The following is a 22,131-nucleotide window of genomic DNA, read 5'->3' on the forward strand; positions in this document are numbered from 1 at the left end:
GGTTAGATCATTTAAGCTTCTCTGGGGTCTCAACGTCAACAGTGAAGAGGCGACTCCGGGAGGCTGGCCTTCTAGGCAGAGTTGCAAAGAAAAAGCCACATCTCAGACTGGCCAATAAAAAGAAAAGATTAAGATGGGCAAAAGAACACAGACACTAGACAGAGGAACTGTTGGCGTTGAGACTGGTGTTTTGCGGGTACTATTTAATGTACTTGTCCTCTTGCTCAGTTGTGCACCGGGGCCTCCCACTCCTCTTTCTATTCTGGTTAGGGCCAGTTTGCGCTGTTCTGTGAAGGGAGTAGTACACAGCGTTGTACGAGATCTTCAGTTTCTTGGCAATTTCTCACATGGAACAGCCTTCATTTCTCAGAACAAGAATAGACTGACGAGTTTCAGAAGAAAGGTCTTTGTTTCTGGCCATTTTGAGCCTGTAATCGAAAACACAAATGCTGATGCTCCAGATACTCAACTAGTCTAAAGGCCAGTTTTATCTCTTCTTTATTCAGGACAACAGTTTTCAGCTGTACACAGGAGTGATGGTTGCTGATAATGGCCTCTATACGCCTATATAGATATTCCATTAAAAATCAGCCGTTTCCAGCTACAATAGTCATTTACAACATTAACAATGTCTACACTGTATTTCTGATCAATTTGATGTTATTTTAATAGACAATTTTTTTTTTCTTTTAAAAACAAGGTCATTTCTAAGTGACTCCAAACTTTTGAATGGTAGTGTATATATGTATATAAACACAATAGTATCATGTATATATGTATATAAACACAATAGTATCATGAATATACTGTATATAAACACAATAGTATCATGAATATACTGTATATACACACAATAGCATCATGAATATATGTATATAAACACAATAGTATCATGTATATATGTATATAAACACAATAGTATCATGTATATACTGTATATAAACACAATAGTATCATGAATGTATATACTGTATATACACACAATAGTATCATGAATATACTGTATATAAACACAATAGTATAATGAATATACTGTATATAAACACAATAGTATCATGAATGTATATACTGTATATAAACACAATAGTATCATGTATATACTGTATATAAACACAATAGTATCATGTATATACTGTATATAAACACAATAGTATCATGTATATACTGTATATAAACACAATAGTATCATGTATATACACACAATAGTATCATGAATATACTGTATATAAACACAATAGTATAATGAATATACTGTATATAAACACAATAGTATCATGTATATACTGTATATAAACACAATAGTATCATGTATATACTGTATATAAACACAATAGTATCATGAATGTATATACTGTATATAAACACAATAGTATCATGTATATACTGTATATAAACACAATAGTATCATGAATATACTGTATATAAACACAATAGTATCATGAATGTATATACTGTATATAAACACAATAGTATCATGAATATACTGTATATAGACACAATAATATCATGAATGTATATGCTGTATATAAACACAATAGTATCATGTATATACTGTATATAAACACAATAGTATCATGAATGTATATACTGTATATAAACACAATAGTATCATGAATATACTGTATATAAACACAATAGTATCATGTATATACTGTATATAAACACAATAGTATCATGAATATACTGTATATAAACACAATAGTATCATGAATGTATATACTGTATATAAACACAATAGTATCATGAATATACTGTATATAAACACAATAGTATCATGTATATACTGTATATAAACACAATAGTATCATGAATATACTGTATATAAATACAATAGTATCATGAATGTATATACTGTATATAAACACAATAGTATCATGTATATGCTGTAAATAAACACAATAGTATCATGAATATACTGTATATAAACACAATAGCATCATGAATATACTGTATATAAACACAATAGTATCATGAATATACTGTATATAAACACAATAGTATCATGGATATACTGTATATACACACAATAGTATCATGAATATACTGTATATAAACACAATAGTATCATGAATATACTGTATATAAACACAATAGTATCATGAATGTATATACTGTATATAAACACAATAGTATCATGAATATACTGTATATAAACACAATAGTATCATTAATATACTGTATATAAACACAATAGTATCATGAATATACTGTATATAAACACAATAGTATCATGGATATACTGTATATACACACAATAGTATCATGAATATACTGTATATAAACACAATAGTATCATGAATATACTGTATATAAACACAATAGTATCATGAATATACTGTATATAAACACAATAGTATCATGGATATACTGTATATAAACATAATAGTATCATGAATATACTGTATATAAACACAATAGTATCATGAATATACTGTATATAAACACAATAGTATCATGAATATACTGTATATAAACACAATAGTGTCATGGATATACTGTATATACACACAATAGTATCATGAATATACTGTATATAAACACAATAGTATCATGAATATACTGTATTTCATTGTCATAAATCCAAAAAGGGCTGAATAATTTTGCAAGGCACTGTATATACATTCTAAATATACACAGTAGAACATTCTAAATATACACAGTAGAACATTTTAAATATACACAGTATAACATTCTAAATATACACAGTAGAACATTCTAAATATACACAGTAGAACATTCTAAATATACACAGTAAAACATTCTAAATATACACAGTAGAACATTCTAAATATACACAGTAGAACATTCTAAATATACACAGTAGAACATTCTAAATATACACAGTAAAACATTCTAAATATACACAGTAGAACATTCTAAATATACACAGTATAACATTCTAAATATGCACAGAACATTCTAAATATACACAGTAGAACATTCTAAATATACACAGTAGAACATTCTCAACATTACATGGGCGTGGTATGGTATTGTAATGATCCTGTAAGGCCACCGACAGGCGCATGTAGTTTGTTGACTAGCGTAAACAGTCTAGGACACTGATTTCCCATAAAATAATCAAGTTGTAATTTATTTGGATGAACACAGACACCAGCACTGACCCGCTGCACAAACGCCTCATCAAAAACTACCCCCAGTATCCTCACATACAGGAACTAATTTGCATAACATTGTGTGATAGGCTGAGAGACTTTCGAATGTGTAAAACATTACAGTATAAACTAAATATCTTAATGTTTAACCATGTGATCTATATTTCAATATTTACATCAAATACCTGTCCTCTCTTTCCCTCTCTCCTCCGTTTCTCTGTCCCTCCATCTCTCTATTCATCCCCTTTAAAGAGAGAAGAGAAGAATCCTCCTTTCCCTCTCTCTCCTCTGACTCTCATGGACCGGCTTCTCTGCAGCCCCTTCCTCTTGCTCTCTTTCTCTCGTTCCTTTTCTCTCTCTTTCTCCTCTGCCTGCTGTTGCACCTGCTGACTTATCAGCAGCCGCATGTCCTCCTGAAAGAAAGAGAGGGGGGGAGAGCGAGGGGAGAGGAGAGAGAGCGGAGTGGAGAGAGCGAGAGGGGAGGGGGAGTGGGGGGGAGAAGCCGAGGGGGGAAGAGAGCGAGAGTGTAGGAGAGAGCGAGAGGGAGGGGGAGAGAGGAGGTAGGGAGAGAGAGAGGGAGGAGAGAGGGAGGGAGGGTGAGAAGGAGGGGAGAGAGCGAGAGAGAGCGATAGAAGGGGTTGAAAGTGGGGAAGAGAGGTCGATAAAATAAAATAGTAAATTGAAATGTTTTCTTCTTTGTACTGTAACTGTCAGTCTGAGAAAACAAGCCCAGCGTCACCCCCAGACCCACCTGCCATGCGTCAACCTCCTGCGACAGCACCACCTTGTGTTGAATGGTGTTCAGCAGCTGCTGGGTCAGACTGTCTCTCTCCGCTCGCACCGTACACACCTCGCTCTCCAGGGAGCTACACACACACAGAGAGAGAGAGAGAGAGAGAGAGAGAGAGAGAGAGAGAGAGATCTTCAAAACCAAATGTTTGGTCTGAGGCCAAACCACACGACCAACAACATTGGACACTTTATGGAACACAAAGCCTTCACTATCTCATCCTGGAATTTCCAAGGCCTGAGGTCATCTGCCTTTGGCCTAAAGAGCAGGAACCTGGACTTTGAAGAAATACAGACATTGTCATCCTACAAGAAACCTGGTATAGAGGAGATGGACCCACTGGTTGGCCTCTAGGTTACAGAGAGCTGGTAGTCCCATCCACCACACTACCAGGTGGGTGGTATAGAGGAGATGGACCCACTGGTTGCCCTCTAGGTTACAGAGAGCTGGTAGTCCCATCCACCACACTACCAGGTGGGTGGTATAGAGGAGATGGACCCACTGGTTGCCCTCTAGGTTACAGAGAGCTGGTAGTCCCATCCACCACACTACCAGGTGGGTGGTATAGAGGAGATGGAGCCACTGGTTTCCCCCTAGGTTACAGAGAGCTGGTAGTCCCATCCACCACACTACCAGGTGGGTGGTATAGAGGAGATGGAGCCACTGGTTTCCCCCTAGGTTACAGAGAGCTGGTAGTCCCATCCACCACACTACCAGGTGGGTGGTATAGAGGAGATGGACCCACTGGTTGCCCTCTAGGTTACAGAGAGCTGGTAGTCCCATCCACCACACTACCAGGTGGGTGGTATAGAGGAGATGGACCCACTGGTTGCCCTCTAGGTTACAGAGAGCTGGTAGTCCCATCCACCACACTACCAGGTGGGTGGTATAGAGGAGATGGACCCACTGGTTGCCCTCTAGGTTACAGAGAGCTGGTAGTCCCATCCACCACACTACCAGGTGTGAAACAGGAAAGGGACTCAGGGGGTATGATCATTTGGTATAGAGCAGACCTAACTCACTCTATTAAATTAATAAAAACAGGAACAGTTTACATTTGGCTTGAAATTCCAAAGGAAATTATCACAACAGAGAAACATGTCCTCCTGTGTGCTACCTATATCCCCCCATTAGAATCCCTGTACAACAGAGACAAATGTCCTCCTGTGTGCTACCTATATCCCCTCACTAGAATCCCTGTACAACGGAGACAAATGTCCTCCTGTGTGCTACCTATATCCCCCCACTAGAATCCCTGTACAACAGAGACAAATGTCCTCCTGTGTGCTACCTATATCCCCCCACTAGAATCCCTGTACAACAGAGACAAATGTCCTCCTGTGTGCTACCTATATCCCCCCACTAGAATCCCTGTACAACAGAGAAACATGTCCTCCTGTGTGCTACCTATATCCCCCCACTAGAATCCCTGTACAACAGAGACAAATGTCCTCCTGTGTGCTACCTATATCCCCCCACTAGAATCCCTGTACAACAGAGACAAATGTCCTCCTGTGTGCTACCTCTATCCCCCCACTGGAATACTGTAACCAAGATAGCTTCTCCATCCTGGAGGGGGAGATCAACCAGCCTTTCAAAGCACTGTCTGGAGCCACTACCGGTTCCTCATCGTCTCTAGTCTCATATCTCTGGACTTACAGTAGGCCTACAGTATGTGTTCATATGATTACAGTATGTGTTCTAGAAGATTACAGTTCGGACTACGGTATGTGTTCTATATGATTACAGTATGTGTTCTAGAAGATTACAGTTCGGACTACGGTATGTGTTCTATATGATTACAGTATGTGTTCTAGAAGATTACAGTAGGACTACAGTATGTGTTCTATATGATTACAGTATGTGTTCTAGAAGATTACAGTAGGACTACAGTATGTGTTCTATATGATTACAGTATGTGTTCTAGAAGATTACAGTAGGACTACAGTATGTGTTCTATATGATTACAGCATGTGTTCTAGAAGATTACAGTAGGACTACAGTATGTGTTCTATATGATTACAGTATGTGTTCTATATGATTACAGTAGGACTACAGTATGTGTTAATATTATTACAGTAGGACTACAGTATGTGTTCTATATGATTACAGTAGGCCTACAGTATGTGTTATATATGATTACAGTAGGACTACAGTATGTGTTAATATTATTACAGTAGGACTACAGTATGTGTTCTATATGATTACAGTAGACCTACAGTATGTGTTTTACATGATTACAGTAGGACTACAGTATGTGTTCTATATGATTACAGTAGGTCTACAGTATGTGTTATATATGATTACAATATGTGTTCTATATGATTACAGTAGGACTACAGTATGTGTTCTATATGATTACAGTAGGACTACAGTATGTGTTCTATATGATTACAGTAGGACTATAGTATGTGTTTATATGATTACAGTAGGACTACAGTATGTGTTCTATATGATTACAGTATGCCTACAGTATGTGTTCTATATGATTACAGTAGGCCTACAGTATGTGTTATATATGATTACAGTAGGACTACAGTATGTGTTAATATTATTACAGTAGGACTACAGTATGTGTTAATATTATTACAGTAGGACTACAGTATGTGTTAATATTATTACAGTAGGCCTACAGTATGTGTTCTATATGATTACAGTAGACCTACAGTATGTGTTTTACATGATTACAGTAGGACTACAGTATGTGTTCTATATGATTACAGTAGGTCTACAGTATGTGTTATATATGATTACAATATGTGTTCTATATGATTACAGTAGGACTACAGTATGTGTTCTATATGATTACAGTAGGACTACAGTATGTGTTCTATATGATTACAGTAGGACTATAGTATGTGTTTATATGATTACAGTAGGCCTACAGTATGTGTTCTATATGATTACAGTGGGACTATAGTATGTGTTCTATATGATTACAGTAGTACTACAGTATGTTTTCTATATGATTACAGTATGCCTACAGTATGTGTTTTACATGATTATAGTAGGCCTACAGTATGTGTTCTATATGATTACAGTAGGACTATAGTATGTGTTTATATGATTACAGTAGTACTACAGTATGTGTTCTATATGATTACAGTATGCCTACAGTATGTGTTTTACATGATTACAGTAGGAAATACAGTAGGACTACAGTATGTGTTCTAAATTATTACAGTGGGAAATAAAATTGGACTATAGTATGTGTTTTATATGATTACAGTAGGCCTACAGTATGTGTTCTATAAGATTACAGTAGGCCTACAGTATTTGTTGTATATGATTACAGTAGGAAATACATTATGCATTCTATATAATTACAGTAGGACAACAGCATGGGTTTTATGACTACAATAGGACTACAGTATGTGTTTTATATGATTACAGTAGGAAATACATTATGCATTCTATATAATTACAGTAGGACAACAGCATGGGTTTTATGACTACAATAGGACTACAGTATGTGTTCTATATGATTACAGTAGGAAATACAATAGGACTACAGTATGTGTTCTATATGATTACAGTAGGAAATACAATAGGACTACAGTATGTGTTCTATATGATTACAGTAGGCCTACGGTATTTTATTTTATTTAACCATTATTTAAACCTGGTAGGCCAGTTGAGAACAAGTTCTCATTTTACAACTGCGACCTGGCCAAGATAAAGCAAAGCAGCGCAACACAAACAACAACACAGAGTTACACATGGAGTAAAAGAGCGTAATACAGTAGAAAAAAAGAAAGTCTATATACAGTGTGTGCAAATGGCGTGAGGAGGTCAGGTAAATAATAGGCCGTGTGTATTCTAGACGACTGTGTTGTCACGCTCACCGTAGCCGATGTGAGGACCGTCAACGTTCATAAGGCCACAGAACCAGACGGATGACCAGGACGCGAACCGAGAGCACGTTGACCATCTGGCAGGTGTCTTCACTGACATTTTCAACCTGTCCCTGTCTGTAGTACCAACCTGTCCCTGTGTGAGTCTGTAGTACCAACCTGTCCCTGTCTGATTCTGTAGTACCAACCTGTCCCTGTCTGAGTCTGTAGTACCAACCTGTCCCTGTCTGAGTCTGTAATACCAACCTGTCCCTGTCTGATTCTGTAATACCAACCTGTCCCTGTCTGTAGTACCAACCTGTCCCTGTCTGAGTCTGTAATACCAACCTGTCCCTGTCTGTAGTACCAACCTGTCCCTGTCTGAGTCTGTAATACCAACCTGTCCCTGTCTGATTCTGTAATACCAACCTGTCCCTGTCTGTAGTACCAACCTGTCCCTGTCTGAGTCTGTAATACCAACCTGTCCCTGTCTGTAGTACCAACCTGTCCCTGTCTGAGTCTGTAGTACCAACCTGTCCCTGTCTGATTATGTAGTACCAACCTGTCCCTGTTTGAGTCTGTAGTACCAACCTGTCCCTGTCTGAGTCTGTAGTACCAACCTGTCCCTGTCTGATTCTGTAGTACCAACCTGTCCCTGTCTGAGTCTGTAGTACCAACCTGTCCCTGTCTGAGTCTGTAATACCAACCTGTCCCTGTCTGTAGTACCAACCTGTCCCTGTCCCTGTCTGTAGTACCAACCTGTCCCTGTCTGAGTCTGTAGTACCAACCTGTCCCTGTCTGAGTCTGTAGTACCAACCTGTCCCTGTCTGTAGTACCAACCTGTCCCTGTCCCTGTCTGTAGTACCAACCTGTCCCTGTCTGAGTCTGTAGTACCAACCTGTCCCTGTCTGAGTCTGTAATACCAACCTGTCCCTGTCTGATTCTGTAGTACCAACCTGTCCCTGTCTGAGTCTGTAGTACCAACCTGTCCCTGTCTGTAGTACAAACCTGTCCCTGTCTGAGTCTGCAGTACCAACCTGTCCCTGTCTGATTCTGTAGTACCAACCTGTCCCTGTCTGAGTCTGTAATACCAACCTGTCCCTGTCTGATTCTGTAATACCAACCTGTCCCTGTCTGTAGTACAAACCTGTCCCTGTCTGAGTCTGCAGTACCAACCTCTCCCTGTCTGATTCTGTAGTACCAACCTGTCCCTGTCTGAGTCTGTAGTACCAACCTGTCCCTGTCTGATTCTGTAGTACCAACCTGTCCCTGTCTGAGTCTGTAATACCAACCTGTCCCTGTCTGAGTCTGTAATACCAACCTGTCCCTGTCTGCAGTACCAACCTGTCCCTGTCTGAGTCTGTAGTACCAACCTGTCCCTGTCTGAGTCTGTAATACCAACCTGTCCCTGTCTGCAGTACCAACCTGTCCCTGTCTGAGTCTGTAATACCAACCTGTCCCTGTCTGAGTCTGTAATACCAACCTGTCCCTGTCTGAGTCTGTAGTACCAACCTGTCCCTGTCTAAGTCTGTAGTACCAACCTGTCCCTGTCTGTAGTACCAACCTGTCCCTGTCTGAGTCTGCAGTACCAACCTGTCCCTGTCTGAGTCTGTAGTACCAACCTGTCCCTGTCTGAGTCTGCAGTACCAACCTGTCCCTGTCTGAGTCTGTAATACCAACCTGTCCCTGTCTGAGTCTGTAGTACCAACCTGTCCCTGTCTAAGTCTGTAGTACCAACCTGTCCCTGTCTGTAGTACCAACCTGTCCCTGTCTGAGTCTGTAATACAAACCTGTCCCTGTCTGAGTCTGTAGTACCAACCTGTCCCTGTCTGTAGTACCAACCTGTCCCTGTCTGAGTCTGTTGTACCAACCTGTCCCTGTCTAAGTCTGTAGTACCAACCTGTCCCTGTCTGTAGTACCAACCTGTCCCTGTCTGAGTCTGTAGTACCAACCTGTCCCTGTCTGAGTCTGTAGTACCAACCTGTCCCTGTCTGAGTCTGTAGTACCAACCTGTCCCTGTCTAAGTCTGTAGTACCAACCTGTCCCTGTCTGTAGTACCAACCTGTCCCTGTCTGAGTCTGTAATACAAACCTGTCCCTGTCTGAGTCTGTAGTACCAACCTGTCCCTGTCTGTAGTACAAACCTGTCCCTGTCTGAGTCTGTAGTACCAACCTGTCCCTGTCTGAATCTGTAATACCAACCTGTCCCTGTCTGAGTCTGTAATACCAACCCTGTGCCCAAGAACACCAAGGTAACCTGCCCAAAGCACTACTGACCCGTAGCACTCACATCTGTAGACATGAAGTGCTTTTAAAGGCTGGTAATGGCTCACATCAACAAAATGATCTGTGTGTGTGTGTGTGTGTGTGTGTGTGTGTGTGTGTGTGTGTGTGTGTGTGTGTGTGTGTGTGTGTGTGTGTGTGTGTGTGTGTGTGTGTGTGTGTGTGTGTGTGTGTGTGTGTGTGTGTGTGTGTGTGTGTGTGTGTGTGTGTGTGTGTGTGTGTGTGTGTGTGTGTGTGTAAGTGTGTCTGAGTGCATACGGGTGTACCTGTAGCTGGGTTTTCCTTGACAGCTCCTGAATGGCTGTAGCTCCTCCCTCAGAGAATCAAGCTCCGCCTCTCTGGAGCATAGCTGAGGAGAACAAGAGAGAGAGGTTAGAGAGAGGTTAGTGTCTTAGAGAGAGGTTAGAGAGAGGTTAGAGAGGGGTTAGAGAGAGGTTATTGTGTTAGAGAGAGGTTTGAGAGAGGTTAGTGTGTTAGAGAGAGATAAGAGAGAGCTAGTGAGAGGTTAGAGAGAGGTCCGTGTGTTAGAGAGAGTTTAGAGAGAGGTTAGTGTGTTAGAGAGAGGTTAGAGAGAGGTTAGAGGTTAGAGAGAGGTTAGAGAGAGGTTATAAGTTAGAGAGAGGTTAGTGTGTTACAGAGAGAACTGTGTGTTAGAGAGAGGTTAGTGTGTTAGAGGTTAGTGTGTTAGAGAGAGGTTAGTGTGTTAGAGAGAAGTTAGTGTGTTAGAGAGAGGTTAGTGTGTTAGAGAGAGGTTAGTGTGTTAGAGAGAGGTTAGTGTCTTAGAGAGAGGTTAGAGAGAGGTTAGTGTGTTAGAGAGAGATTAGAGAGAGGTTAGTGTGTTTGAGAGAGTTGTGTTGGAGGTTAGTGTGTTTTTTATTTGATTTATTAGGATCCTCATTAGTTGTCGCCAATGGCGACAGCGAGTCTTACCTGGCTCCAACATTAAACTAAAAATACATTACAGACACAAGACTACAATTTACATACAGTGCCAGTCCAAGTTTGGACACACATTCAAGTGTTTTTCTTTTTAATTGTTGTACTATTTTCTACATTGTAGAATAATAGCGAAGACGTCAACACTATGAAATAACACATATGGAATCAGGTAGTAACCATAAAAGTGTTAAACACATAAAAACATCATTTGTATTTGAGATTCTTCAAAGTAGCCACCCTTTGCCATGATGACAGCATTACACACTTAAATAAGCTTAAATAAGCAAAGATAAACGACAGTCCATCAAGGCACACTTAAACAGCATGGATACCACAGCATTCTGCAGCGATATGCCATCCCATCTGGTTTGTGCTTAGTGGCATCATCAGCATACATGGACCCACATGCTTTTTTTAATGCCAGTGGCAGATCATTGGTAAAAATAGAAAATAGTAGAGGGCCTAGAGAGCTGCCCTGTGGTACACCACACTTTCCATGTTTGACATTAGAGAAGCTTCCATTAATCCCTTAAGGTCGATGTCCTCGAAATCTAATTAGTATAATAAATAAAATCTGCATTAAAATCTTTCAATTTAAGATAGACACAGTATCTGTTCTTTTTCATTGGATGTGACTCAATCCACCATATCCGCCTATGTCACACTTCTGCATCTGTGGTGAAAGAGCTAGAGCGATGTCTGTCAGACCATGAGACATCTGTGGTGAAAGAGCTAGAGCGATGTCTGTCAGACCATGAGACATCTGTGGTGAAAGAGCTAGAGCGATGTCTGTCAGACCATGAGACATCTGTGGTGAAAGAGCTAGAGCAATGTCTGTCAGACCATGAGACATCCCATCTGTGGTGAAAGGTGACAGAGCTAGAGCGATGTCTGTCAGACCATGAGACATCTGTGGTGAAAGAGCTAGAGCGATGTCTGTCAGACCATGAGACATCCCATCTGTGGTGAAAGGTGACAGAGCTAGAGCGATGTCTGTCAGACCATGAGACATCTGTGGTGACAGAGCTAGAGCGATGTCTGTCAGACCACGAGACATCTGTGGTGAAAGGTGACAGAGTTAGAGGGGTGGTTGTCAGAGTTAGAGGGGTGGTTGTCAGAGTTAGAGGGGTGGTTGTCAGAGTTAGAGGGGTGGTTGTCAGACCGAAAATTGGTCTTCTCACAAAATTGTTTTTAGCTTCTGAACGGTTTGTCCTACAAAACTACTAAAATATTAACTACTGTGGAAACGTGAGACTCTCACAAACACGTACATTTTGGTTGTTTTGCTCTAGGATGCCCACAGGCCTGAATGTCCCCAGGTACCAGTTGAAAGAACTAATGGAAGTACAGTATATATTGAGACTTTAGTAACAAAAAATTAGGGGTTAAATACATCTAAAAAAAAAAAATGTTTTCTGATCTTTCTTATATCGCTCTGATAAAGGACAGACAGAATAAACTTCCTTTAGGAGTACTATCTGTTGCTCCATGTAGTGGTCTTCAAAATCAAATAGCAAAATTATCCCTGATAGGACCTTTTTAAAACAATTTCCAATACCTTAGTATATATCCACATAGCAAGAGGTAGCTTTTGGGAGTCTCAATCCGTTGGAATGTTGTCAAGGAGGGCGGTGTGTAAGGCATGAGCCGAAAGAGGAGGAAGTGGTACTCGATATACAAGCAGAGTGATGTCCTTTACATGTGTGTGTATTAACTCACCTTTTCTCTCAGTGTGTCTATCTCCTGGTCTTTGTCTTGTAGGATGGTAGAGTGGGCCAACAGTGTCTCTGTAGCCTGGACAACAAGACACATTGTCATAGCAACAACGCACTGTCATAGCAACAACACACACTGTCATAGCAACAACACACACTGTCATAACAACAACACACACTGTCATAACAACAACACACACTGTCATAACAACAACAAACACTGTCATAGCAACAACACACACTGTCATAGCAACAACACACACTGTCATAGCAACAACACACGCTGTCATAACAACAACAAACACTGTCATAGCAACAACACACACTGTCATAGCAACAACACACACTGTCATAACAACAACACACACTGTCATAGTAACAACACACATTGTCATATCAACTACACACACTATCATAACAACAAGACATACTGTCATAGAAACAACAATACACACTGTCATAACAACAAGACACACTGTCATAACAACAAGACACACTGTCATAACAACAACAACACACACTGTCATAGCAACAACACATACTGTCATAACAACAAGACACACTGTCATAACAACAACAACACACACTGTCATAGCAACAACACACACTGTCATAACAACAACACACATTGTCATAACAACAACAACACACACTGTCATAACAACAACAACACACGCTGTCATAACAACAACACACACTGTCATAACAACAACACACACTGTCATAACAACAACAACACACACTGTCATAGCAACAACACACGCTGTCATAACAACAACACACACTGTCATAGCAACAACACACACTGTCATAACAACAACACACACTGTCATAGCAACAACACACACTGTCATATCAACTACACACACTGTCATAACAACAAGACACACTGTCATATCAACTACACACACTGTCATAACAACAACACACACTGTCATAGCAACAACACACACTGTCATATCAACTACACACACTGTCATAACAACAACACACACTGTCATAGCAACAACACACACTGTCATAACAACAACACACACTGTCATAGCAACAACACACACTGTCATAGCAACAACACACACTGTCATATCAACTACACACACTGTCATAACAACAAGACACACTGTCATATCAACTACACACACTGTCATAACAACACACACACTGTCATAGCAACAACACACACTGTCATATCAACTACACACACTGTCATAACAACAAGACACACTGTCATAACAACAAGACACACTGTCATAACAACAAGACACACTGTCATAACAACAACAACACACACTGTCATAACAACAACACACACTGTCATAACAACAAGACACACTGTCATAACAACTACACACACTGTCATATCAACTACACACACTGTCATAACAACAAGACACACTGTCATAACAACAAGACACACTGTCATAACAACAACACACACTGTCATAACAACAAGACACACTGTCATAGCAACAACAATACAGACTGTCATAGCAACAACAGTACAAAATAAGAGATTCCAAAATTTGAGATTCCATCCTAGCTGTGTTATAGAGGGGTCAGGGATTCCATCCTAGCTGTGCTATAGAGGGGTCAGAGATTCCATCCTAGCTGTGTTATAGAGGGGTCTGCGATTCCATCCTAGCTGTGCTATAGAGGGGTCTGAGATTCCATCCTAGCTGTGCTATAGAGGGGTCTGCGATTCCATCCTAGCTGTGCTATAGAGGGGTCTGAGATTCCATCCTAGCTGTGCTATAGAGGGGTCTGGGTGCCCATCCTAGCTGTGCTATAGAGGGGTCTGGGATTCCATCCTAGCTGTGCTATAGAGGGGTCTGGGATTCCATCCTAGCTGTGCTATAGAGGGGTCTGGGATTCCATCCTAGCTGTGCTATAGAGGGGTCTGGGATTCCATCCTAGTTGTGCTATAGAGGGGTCTGGGATTCCATCCTAGCTGTGCTATAGAGGGGTCTGAGATTCCATCCTAGCTGTGCTATAGAGGGGTCTGGGATTCCATCCTAGCTGTGCTATAGAGGGGTCTGAGATTCCATCCTAGCTGTGCTATAGAGGGGTCTGGGATTCCATCCTAGCTGTGCTATAGAGGGGTCTGGGATTCCATCCTAGCTGTGCTATAGAGGGGTCAGGGATTCCATCCTAGCTGTGCTATAGAGGGGTCTGGGATTCCATCCTAGCTGTGCTATAGAGGGGTCTGGGATTCCATCCTAGCTGTGCTATAGAGGGGTCAGGGATTCCATCCTAGCTGTGCTATAGAGGGGTCAGGGATTCCATCCTAGCTGTGCTATAGAGGGGTCTGGGATTCCATCCTAGCTGTGCTATAGAGGGGTCAGGGATTCCATCCTAGCTGTGCTCAACGATAAATAACCTTTAAAAGACTGTTACAGTGAACTGTGATATAGCACTGCATTACTGCACTGCTTTCCAGTCTTTAAAAACGGTACAGAAAACAGGCTGTTGGTGTTTTAGTGTGTGTGCCAAAGGAGGTTGGTGGCACCTTAATTGGGGAGGACAGGCTTGTGGAATTGTCTGGAGCCGAATCAGTTGAATGGTGTCAAATACATGGTCTCCATGGTTTCGATGCCATTCCATTTGCTCCGTTCCAGACATTATTACGAGCCGTCCTTCCCTCAGCAGCCTCCACTGGTGTGTGAGTACCTGAGTCTGCTGTATCTCACTGAGCAGGGCTAGAGGGTGTGTGAGTACCTGAGTCTGCTGTATCTCACTGAGCAGGGACAGAGGGTGTGTGTGAGTACCTGAGTCTGCTATATCTCACTGAGCAGGGACAGAGGGTGTGTGTGAGTACCTGAGTCTGCTGTATCTCACTGAGCAGGGCTAGAGGGTGTGTGAGTACCCGAGTCTACTGTATCTCACTGAGCAGGGCCAGAGGGTTTGTGAGTACCTGAGTCTGCTGTATCTCGCTGAGCAGGGACAGAGGGTGTGTGTGAGTACCTGAGTCTGCTGTATCTCACTGAGCAGGGACAGAGGGTGTGTGTGAGTACCTGAGTCTGCTGTATCTCACTGAGCAGGGACAGAGGGTGTGTGTGAGTACCTGAGTCTGCTATATCTCGCTGAGCAGGGACAGAGGGTGTGTGTGAGTACCTGAGTCTGCTGTATCTCGCTGAGCAGGGACAGAGGGTGTGTGAGTACCTGAGTCTACTGTATCTCACTGAGCAGGGCAAGAGGGTGTGTGAGTACCTGAGTCTGCTGTATCTCACTGAGCAGGGCTAGAGGGTGTGTGAGTACCTGAGTCTGCTATATCTCACTGAGCAGGGACAGAGGGTGTGTGTGAGTACTTGAGTCTGCTGTATCTCACTGAGCAGGGACAGAGGGTGTGTGAGTACCTGAGTCTGCTGTATCTCACTGAGCAGGGACAGAGTCTTTGTGAGTACCTGAGTCTGCTGTATCTCACTGAGCAGGGACAGAGGGTGTGTGAGTAACTGATTCTACTGTATCTCACTGAGCAGGGCTAGAGGGTGTGTGAGTACCTGAGTCTGCTGTATCTCACTGAGCAGGGACAGAGGGTGTGTGTGAGTACCTGAGTCTGCTGTATCTCGCTGAGCAGGGACAGAGGGTGTGTGTGAGTACCTGAGTCTGCTATATCTCGCTGAGCAGGGACAGAGGGTGTGTGTGAGTACCTGAGTCTGCTGTATCTCGCTGAGCAGGGACAGAGGGTGTGTTAGTACCTGAGTCTGCTGTATCTCGCTGAGCAGGGACAGAGGGTGTGTGAGTACCTGAGTCTGCTGTATCTCGCTGAGCAGGGACAGAGGGGTGTGAGTACCCGAGTCTGCTGTATCTCGCTGAGCAGGGGCAGAGGGTGTGTGAGTACCTGAGTCTGCTGTATCTCACTGAGCAGGGACAGAGACTTTGTGAGTACCTGAGTCTGCTGTATCTCACTGAGCAGGGACAGAGGGTGTGTGAGTACCTGAGTCTGCTGTATCTCACTGAGCAGGGACAGAGGCTTTGTGGGTACCTGAGTCTGCTGTATCTCACTGAGCAGGGGCAGAGGGTGTGTGAGTACCTGAGTCTGCTGTATCTCACTGAGCAGGGACAGAGGCTTTGTGAGTACCTGAGTCTGCTGTATCTCACTGAGCAGGGGCAGAGGGTGTGTGAGTACCTGAGTCTGCTGTATCTCACTGAGCAGGGACAGAGGGTGTGTGAGTACCTGAGTCTGCTGTATCTCACTGAGCAGGGACAGAGTCTTTGTGAGTACCTGAGTCTGCTGTATCTCACTGAGCAGGGACAGAGGGTGTGTGTGAGTACCTGAGTCTGCTATATCTCACTGAGCAGGGACAGAGGGTGTGTGTGAGTACCTGAGTCTGCTGTATCTCACTGAGCAGGGACAGAGGGTGTGTGAGTACCTGAGTCTGCTATATCTCACTGAGCAGGGACAGAGGGTGTGTGAGTACCTGATTCTACTGTATCTCACTGAGCAGGGCTAGAGGGTGTGTGAGTACCTGAGTCTGCTGTATCTCACTGAGCAGGGACAGAGGGTGTGTGTGAGTACCTGAGTCTGCTGTATCTCGCTGAGCAGGGACAGAGGGTGTGTGTGAGTACCTGAGTCTGCTATATCTCGCTGAGCAGGGACAGAGGGGGTGTGTGAGTACCTGAGTCTGCTGTATCTCGCTGAGCAGGGACAGAGGGTGTGTGAGTACCTGAGTCTGCTGTATCTCGCTGAGCAGGGACAGAGGGTGTGTGAGTACCTGAGTCTGCTGTATCTCGCTGAGCAGGGACAGAGGGTGTGTGAGTACCCGAGTCTGCTGTATCTCGCTGAGCAGGGGCAGAGGGTGTGTGAGTACCTGAGTCTGCTGTATCTCACTGAGCAGGGACAGAGACTTTGTGAGTACCTGAGTCTGCTGTATCTCACTGAGCAGGGACAGAGGGTGTGTGAGTACCTGAGTCTGCTGTATCTCACTGAGCAGGGACAGAGGCTTTGTGGGTACCTGAGTCTGCTGTATCTCACTGAGCAGGGGCAGAGGGTGTGTGAGTACCTGAGTCTGCTATATCTCACTGAGCAGGGACAGAGGGTGTGTTTTTGTACCTGAGTCTGCTGTATCTCACTGAGCAGGGGCAGAGGGTGTGTGAGTACCTGAGTCTGCTGTATCTCACTGAGCAGGGGCAGAGGGTGTGTGAGTACCTGAGTCTGCTGTATCTCACTGAGCAGGGACAGAGGCTTTGTGAGTACCTGAGTCTGCTGTATCTCACTGAGCAGGGACAGAGGCTTTGTGAGTACCTGAGTCTGCTATATCTCACTGAGCAGGGACAGAGGGTGTGTTTTTGTACCTGAGTCTGCTGTATCTCACTGAGCAGGGACAGAGGGTGTGTGAGTACCTGAGTCTGCTGTATCTCACTGAGCAGGGACAGAGGGTGTGCGTGAGTACCTGAGTCTGCTGTATCTCACTGAGCAGGGACAGAGGGTGTGTGCGAGTGTGTGTGTTGTCCAGACTGGTGTCCTCTTCCAGCCTCTGGACTCTCCGCTCTAGAGAACGGCTTAGTGTCCGCAACTCAAACACCACACTCTGTTCCTGCTCCAACTACACACACACACACACACACACGCACGCACGCAAACACACACACACACACACACACACACACACACACACACACACACACACACACACACACACACACACACACACACACACACACACACACACACACACACACACACACACACACACACACACACACACAGGCTTGGGTTAGCAGGGTTAGTTCCCCCCCACCTACTCCCAGTCTCTATCCCCAATGTCCCTCCACCTACATCCAAATTAAGCAATCAACCCAGTCCCTCCAAGACCCACCCCCTGTGTTCTCACCTGGTCTTCTCTCTCTCTCAGATTGGTCTGTAGATCTGTCAGTGTGTCTCTCTGCCTCTCCCTCTCTCCTCTCAGCCTATCACAGTCCTCCTGCCACAGCCTCAACTGTTCCTCCATATTACCCAGCCTCTCCTTCAACACCCTGTTCTGAAGAGGAGAGGAGAGAGGGAGGAGTGTGTGTGTGTGTGTGTGTGTGTGTGTGTGTGTGTGTGTGTGTGTGTGTGTGTGTGTGTGTGTGTGTGTGTGTGTGTGTGTGTGTGTGTGTGTGTGTGTGTGTGTGTGTGTGTGTGTGTGTGTGTGTGTGTGTGTGTACCTCTGCTTGTGTGTTGTCTAGTTGTGTTGAACTAATGGTTTTGCTGAGGGAGGAGTCTTCCATCTCTTCTCGGAGTGAACGGAGTTCCACACGCAATGAGTGTTCTACTGACACCGCCTGGGGGAGAACAGGATGGGGAGGGGGAGGACAGGGAGGGAGGGGGAGGAGCGGGAGGGGGAGGGAGGGGGAGAGGAGGGAGGAGAGGAGGACAGGGAGGGAGAGAGGGAGGAGTGTAGGGGGAGGGAGGGAGGGGGGGAGGACAGGGAGGGAGGGGGAGGAGCGGAGGGGGAGGGAGGGGGAGAGGAGGGAGGAGAGGAGGACAGGGAGGGAGAGAGGGAGGAGTGTAGGGGGAGGGAGGGGAGGGGGAGGACAGGGAGGGAGGGGGAGGAGCGGAGGGGGAGGGAGGGAGGAGAGGAGGACAGGGAGGGAGAGAGGGAGGAGAGGCGAGAACGAGTTGTATTGTGTTGTCTGTCTGACGTGTGACTAATGTAGGTGTGGTTAATTCAGCTGGCTGGTCTACATTCCATTCCACAGACCGTGGTCGAGTTCCTGTCTGACTACATTGAAGAAGTTGCATTGCATCAACCAATTGTGTGCCCCGCCACAGCATGAAGCTTTTGAAGACATCTCCCAATGTCCTTGTGACCTGGACGACCGTCGACTATTCCACTGGATCTGGCCACCCTGGTTAAACACCTTTCTGGGAGTTGAGATCTAGCAGGCGTCTACAATGTAGTCAGCCTGGAACTCATCTATGTGTGTGTTTGTCTGTACCTCTGCCAACTCTTCCACCAGGCGGTGGTTGTGATTGGCCAGCTCAGTCAGCTGTGTGTTCTCCTCCCGCTTCTGGCCCTGCCCCCGGCTGTGATGTCGGTCCAGCTCGGCCAGTAAGGAGGAGAGTTCGGAGGTTAGCTCCGCCTCTCTCTGTTGTGACGACAGTTCACATACCTCCAATCTCCTCCGGAGAACATGCTTCTCCTGCTGCAGGACCTGACACACACAACCACACACACACAACCACACACAACCACACACACAACCCACACACACACACACACACACGCACACACACACATACACACACAACCACACACACGCACACACACACATGCACACACATACACACACAACCACACACACGCACACACACACATGCACACACATACACACACAACCACACACACGCACACACACACATACACACACAACCACAAAAACACTACATCTATACATTGTTGCTCCTAAAAACTGGTTCTCTCTTAGCTGTCTGTCTCTCTGTGTCAGTTGTCTCTCCTCTACCTGTCTGTGTCAGTTGTCTCTCCTCTACCTGTCTGTGTCAGTTGTCTCTCCTCTACCTGTCTGTTTCAGTTGTCTCTCCTCTACCTGTCTGTGTCAGTTATCTGTCTCTCTGTGTCAGTTATCTCCCCTCTACCTGTCTGTGTCAGTTGTCTCTCCTCTACCTGTCTGTGTCAGTTGTCTCTCCTCTACCTGTCTGTTTCAGTTGTCTCTCCTCTACCTGTCTGTGTCAGTTATCTCTTCTCTACCTGTCTGTGTCAGTTATCTCCCCTCTACCTGTCTGTGTCAGTTATCTCTCCTCTACCTGTCTGTGTCAGTTGTCTCTCCTCTACCTGTCTGTGTCAGTTGTCTCTCCTCTACCTGTCTGTGTCAGTTATCTCTCCTCTACCTGTCTGTGTCAGTTATCTCTCCTCTACCTGTCTGTGTCAGTTATCTGCTCTCTGTCAGTTATCTCTCCTCTACCTGTCTGTGTCAGTTATCTCTCCTCTACCTGTCTGTGTCAGTTATCTCTACTCTACCTGTCTGTGTCAGTTATCTGCTCTCTGTCAGTTATCTCTCCTCTACATGTCTGTGTCAGTTATCTCTCCTCTACCTGTCTGTGTCAGTTATCTCCTCTACCTGTCTGTGTCAGTTATCTCTCCTCTACCTGTCTGTGTCAGTTATCTCTCCTCTACCTGTCTGTGTCAGTTATCTCTCCTCTACCTGTCTGTGTCAGTTATCTCCCCTCTACCTGTCTCTGTCAGTTATCTCTCCTCTACCTGTCTGTGTCAGTTATCTCTCCTCTACCTGTCTGTGTCAGTTATCTGTCCTCTACCTGTCTGTGTCAGTTATCTCTCCTCTACCTGTCTGTGTCAGTTATCTCTCCTCTACCTGTCTGTGTCAGTTATCTCTCCTCTACCTGTCTGTGTCAGTTATCTGCTCTCTGTCAGTTATCTCTCCTCTACCTGTCTCTGTCAGTTATCTCTCCTCTACCTGTCTGTGTCAGTTATCTGCTCTCTGTCAGTTGTCTCTCCGCTACCTGTCTTTGTCAGTTATCTCTCCTCTACCTGTCTGTGTCAGTTATCTCTCCTCTACCTGTCTGTGTCAGTTATCTCTCCTCTACCTGTCTGTGTCAGTTATCTCTCCTCTACCTGTCTGTGTCAGTTATCTGTCCTCTACCTGTCTGTGTCAGTTATCTGTCCTCTACCTGTCTGTGTCAGTTATCTCCTCTACCTGTCTGTGTCAGTTATCTGTCCTCTACCTGTCTGTGTCAGTTATCTCTCCTCTACCTGTCTGTGTCAGTTATCTGCTCTCTGTCAGTTATCTCTCCTCTACCTGTCTCTGTCAGTTATCTCTCCTCTACCTGTCTGTGTCAGTTATCTGCTCTCTGTCAGTTGTCTCTCCGCTACCTGTCTTTGTCAGTTATCTCTCCTCTACCTGTCTGTGTCAGTTATCTCTCCTCTACCTGTCTGTGTCAGTTATCTCTCCTCTACCTGTCTGTGTCAGTTATCTGTCCTCTACCTGTCTGTGTCAGTTATCTCTCCTCTACCTGTCTGTGTCAGTTATCTGCTCTCTGTCAGTTATCTCTCCTCTACCTGTCTGTGTCAGTTATCTGTCCTCTACCTGTCTGTGTCAGTTATCTCTCCTCTATCTGTCTGTGTCAGTTATCTGCTCTCTGTCAGTTGTCTCTCCGCTACCTGTCTGTGTCAGTTATCTCTCCTCTACCTGTCTGTGTCAGTTATCTGCTCTCTGTCAGTTGTCTCTCCGCTACCTGTCTGTGTCAGTTGTCTATCCTCTACCTGTCTGTGTCAGTTATCTCCCTCTACCTGTCTGTGTCAGTTATCTCTCCTCTACCTGTCTGTGTCAGTTATCTCCCTCTACCTGTCTGTGTCAGTTATCTCTCCTCTACATGTCTGTGTCAGTTATCTGTCTCTCTGTGTCAGTTATCTCTCCTCTACCTGTCTGTGTCAGTTATCTGCTCTCTGTCAGTTATCTCTCCTCTACCTGTCTGTGTCAGTTATCTACTCTCTGTCAGTT

General features: G+C 44.3%; 2 protein-coding genes and 1 long non-coding RNA gene across 3 annotated transcripts; all 3 read right to left on the bottom strand.

The window, feature by feature from the left end:
• Window positions 1–456: 456 nt before the first annotated feature.
• LOC127926859 (BICD family-like cargo adapter 2) lies at window positions 457–16,687 on the bottom strand (the record flags this gene model as incomplete). Its single annotated transcript, XM_052512521.1, has 5 exons — window positions 457–3,529; window positions 3,868–3,982; window positions 10,288–10,370; window positions 12,680–12,754; window positions 16,610–16,687. Coding segments are annotated over 5 exons (531 nt in total), but the record flags the coding sequence as incomplete, so codon positions are not given.
• LOC127926857 (uncharacterized) lies at window positions 4,001–10,256 on the bottom strand. The gene is made up of 3 exons (XR_008125300.1): window positions 9,640–10,256; window positions 5,314–9,581; window positions 4,001–5,255 (listed from the first exon to the last, which is right to left on the bottom strand). It is a non-coding gene; the product is annotated as an uncharacterized LOC127926857 (long non-coding RNA).
• On the bottom strand, window positions 15,545–21,893 carry LOC127926854 (BICD family-like cargo adapter 2). Its single transcript, XM_052512520.1, has 11 exons — window positions 21,792–21,893; window positions 21,328–21,717; window positions 20,734–21,273; window positions 20,364–20,605; window positions 19,594–20,174; window positions 18,820–18,936; window positions 18,507–18,653; window positions 18,066–18,218; window positions 17,292–17,675; window positions 17,142–17,241; window positions 15,545–15,636 (listed from the first exon to the last, which is right to left on the bottom strand). Exons 5-10 carry the CDS (start codon window positions 20,050–20,052, stop codon window positions 17,158–17,160), a joined length of 1,344 nt encoding a protein of 447 aa, XP_052368480.1. The 5' UTR covers window positions 20,053–20,174; window positions 20,364–20,605; window positions 20,734–21,273; window positions 21,328–21,717; window positions 21,792–21,893; the 3' UTR covers window positions 15,545–15,636; window positions 17,142–17,157.
• Window positions 21,894–22,131: the final 238 nt, after the last annotated feature.

This window comes from Oncorhynchus keta, unplaced genomic scaffold (assembly GCF_023373465.1).
Source record: "Oncorhynchus keta strain PuntledgeMale-10-30-2019 unplaced genomic scaffold, Oket_V2 Un_contig_8529_pilon_pilon, whole genome shotgun sequence".
In the NCBI taxonomy this organism is placed as follows: Eukaryota; Metazoa; Chordata; class Actinopteri; order Salmoniformes; family Salmonidae; genus Oncorhynchus; species Oncorhynchus keta.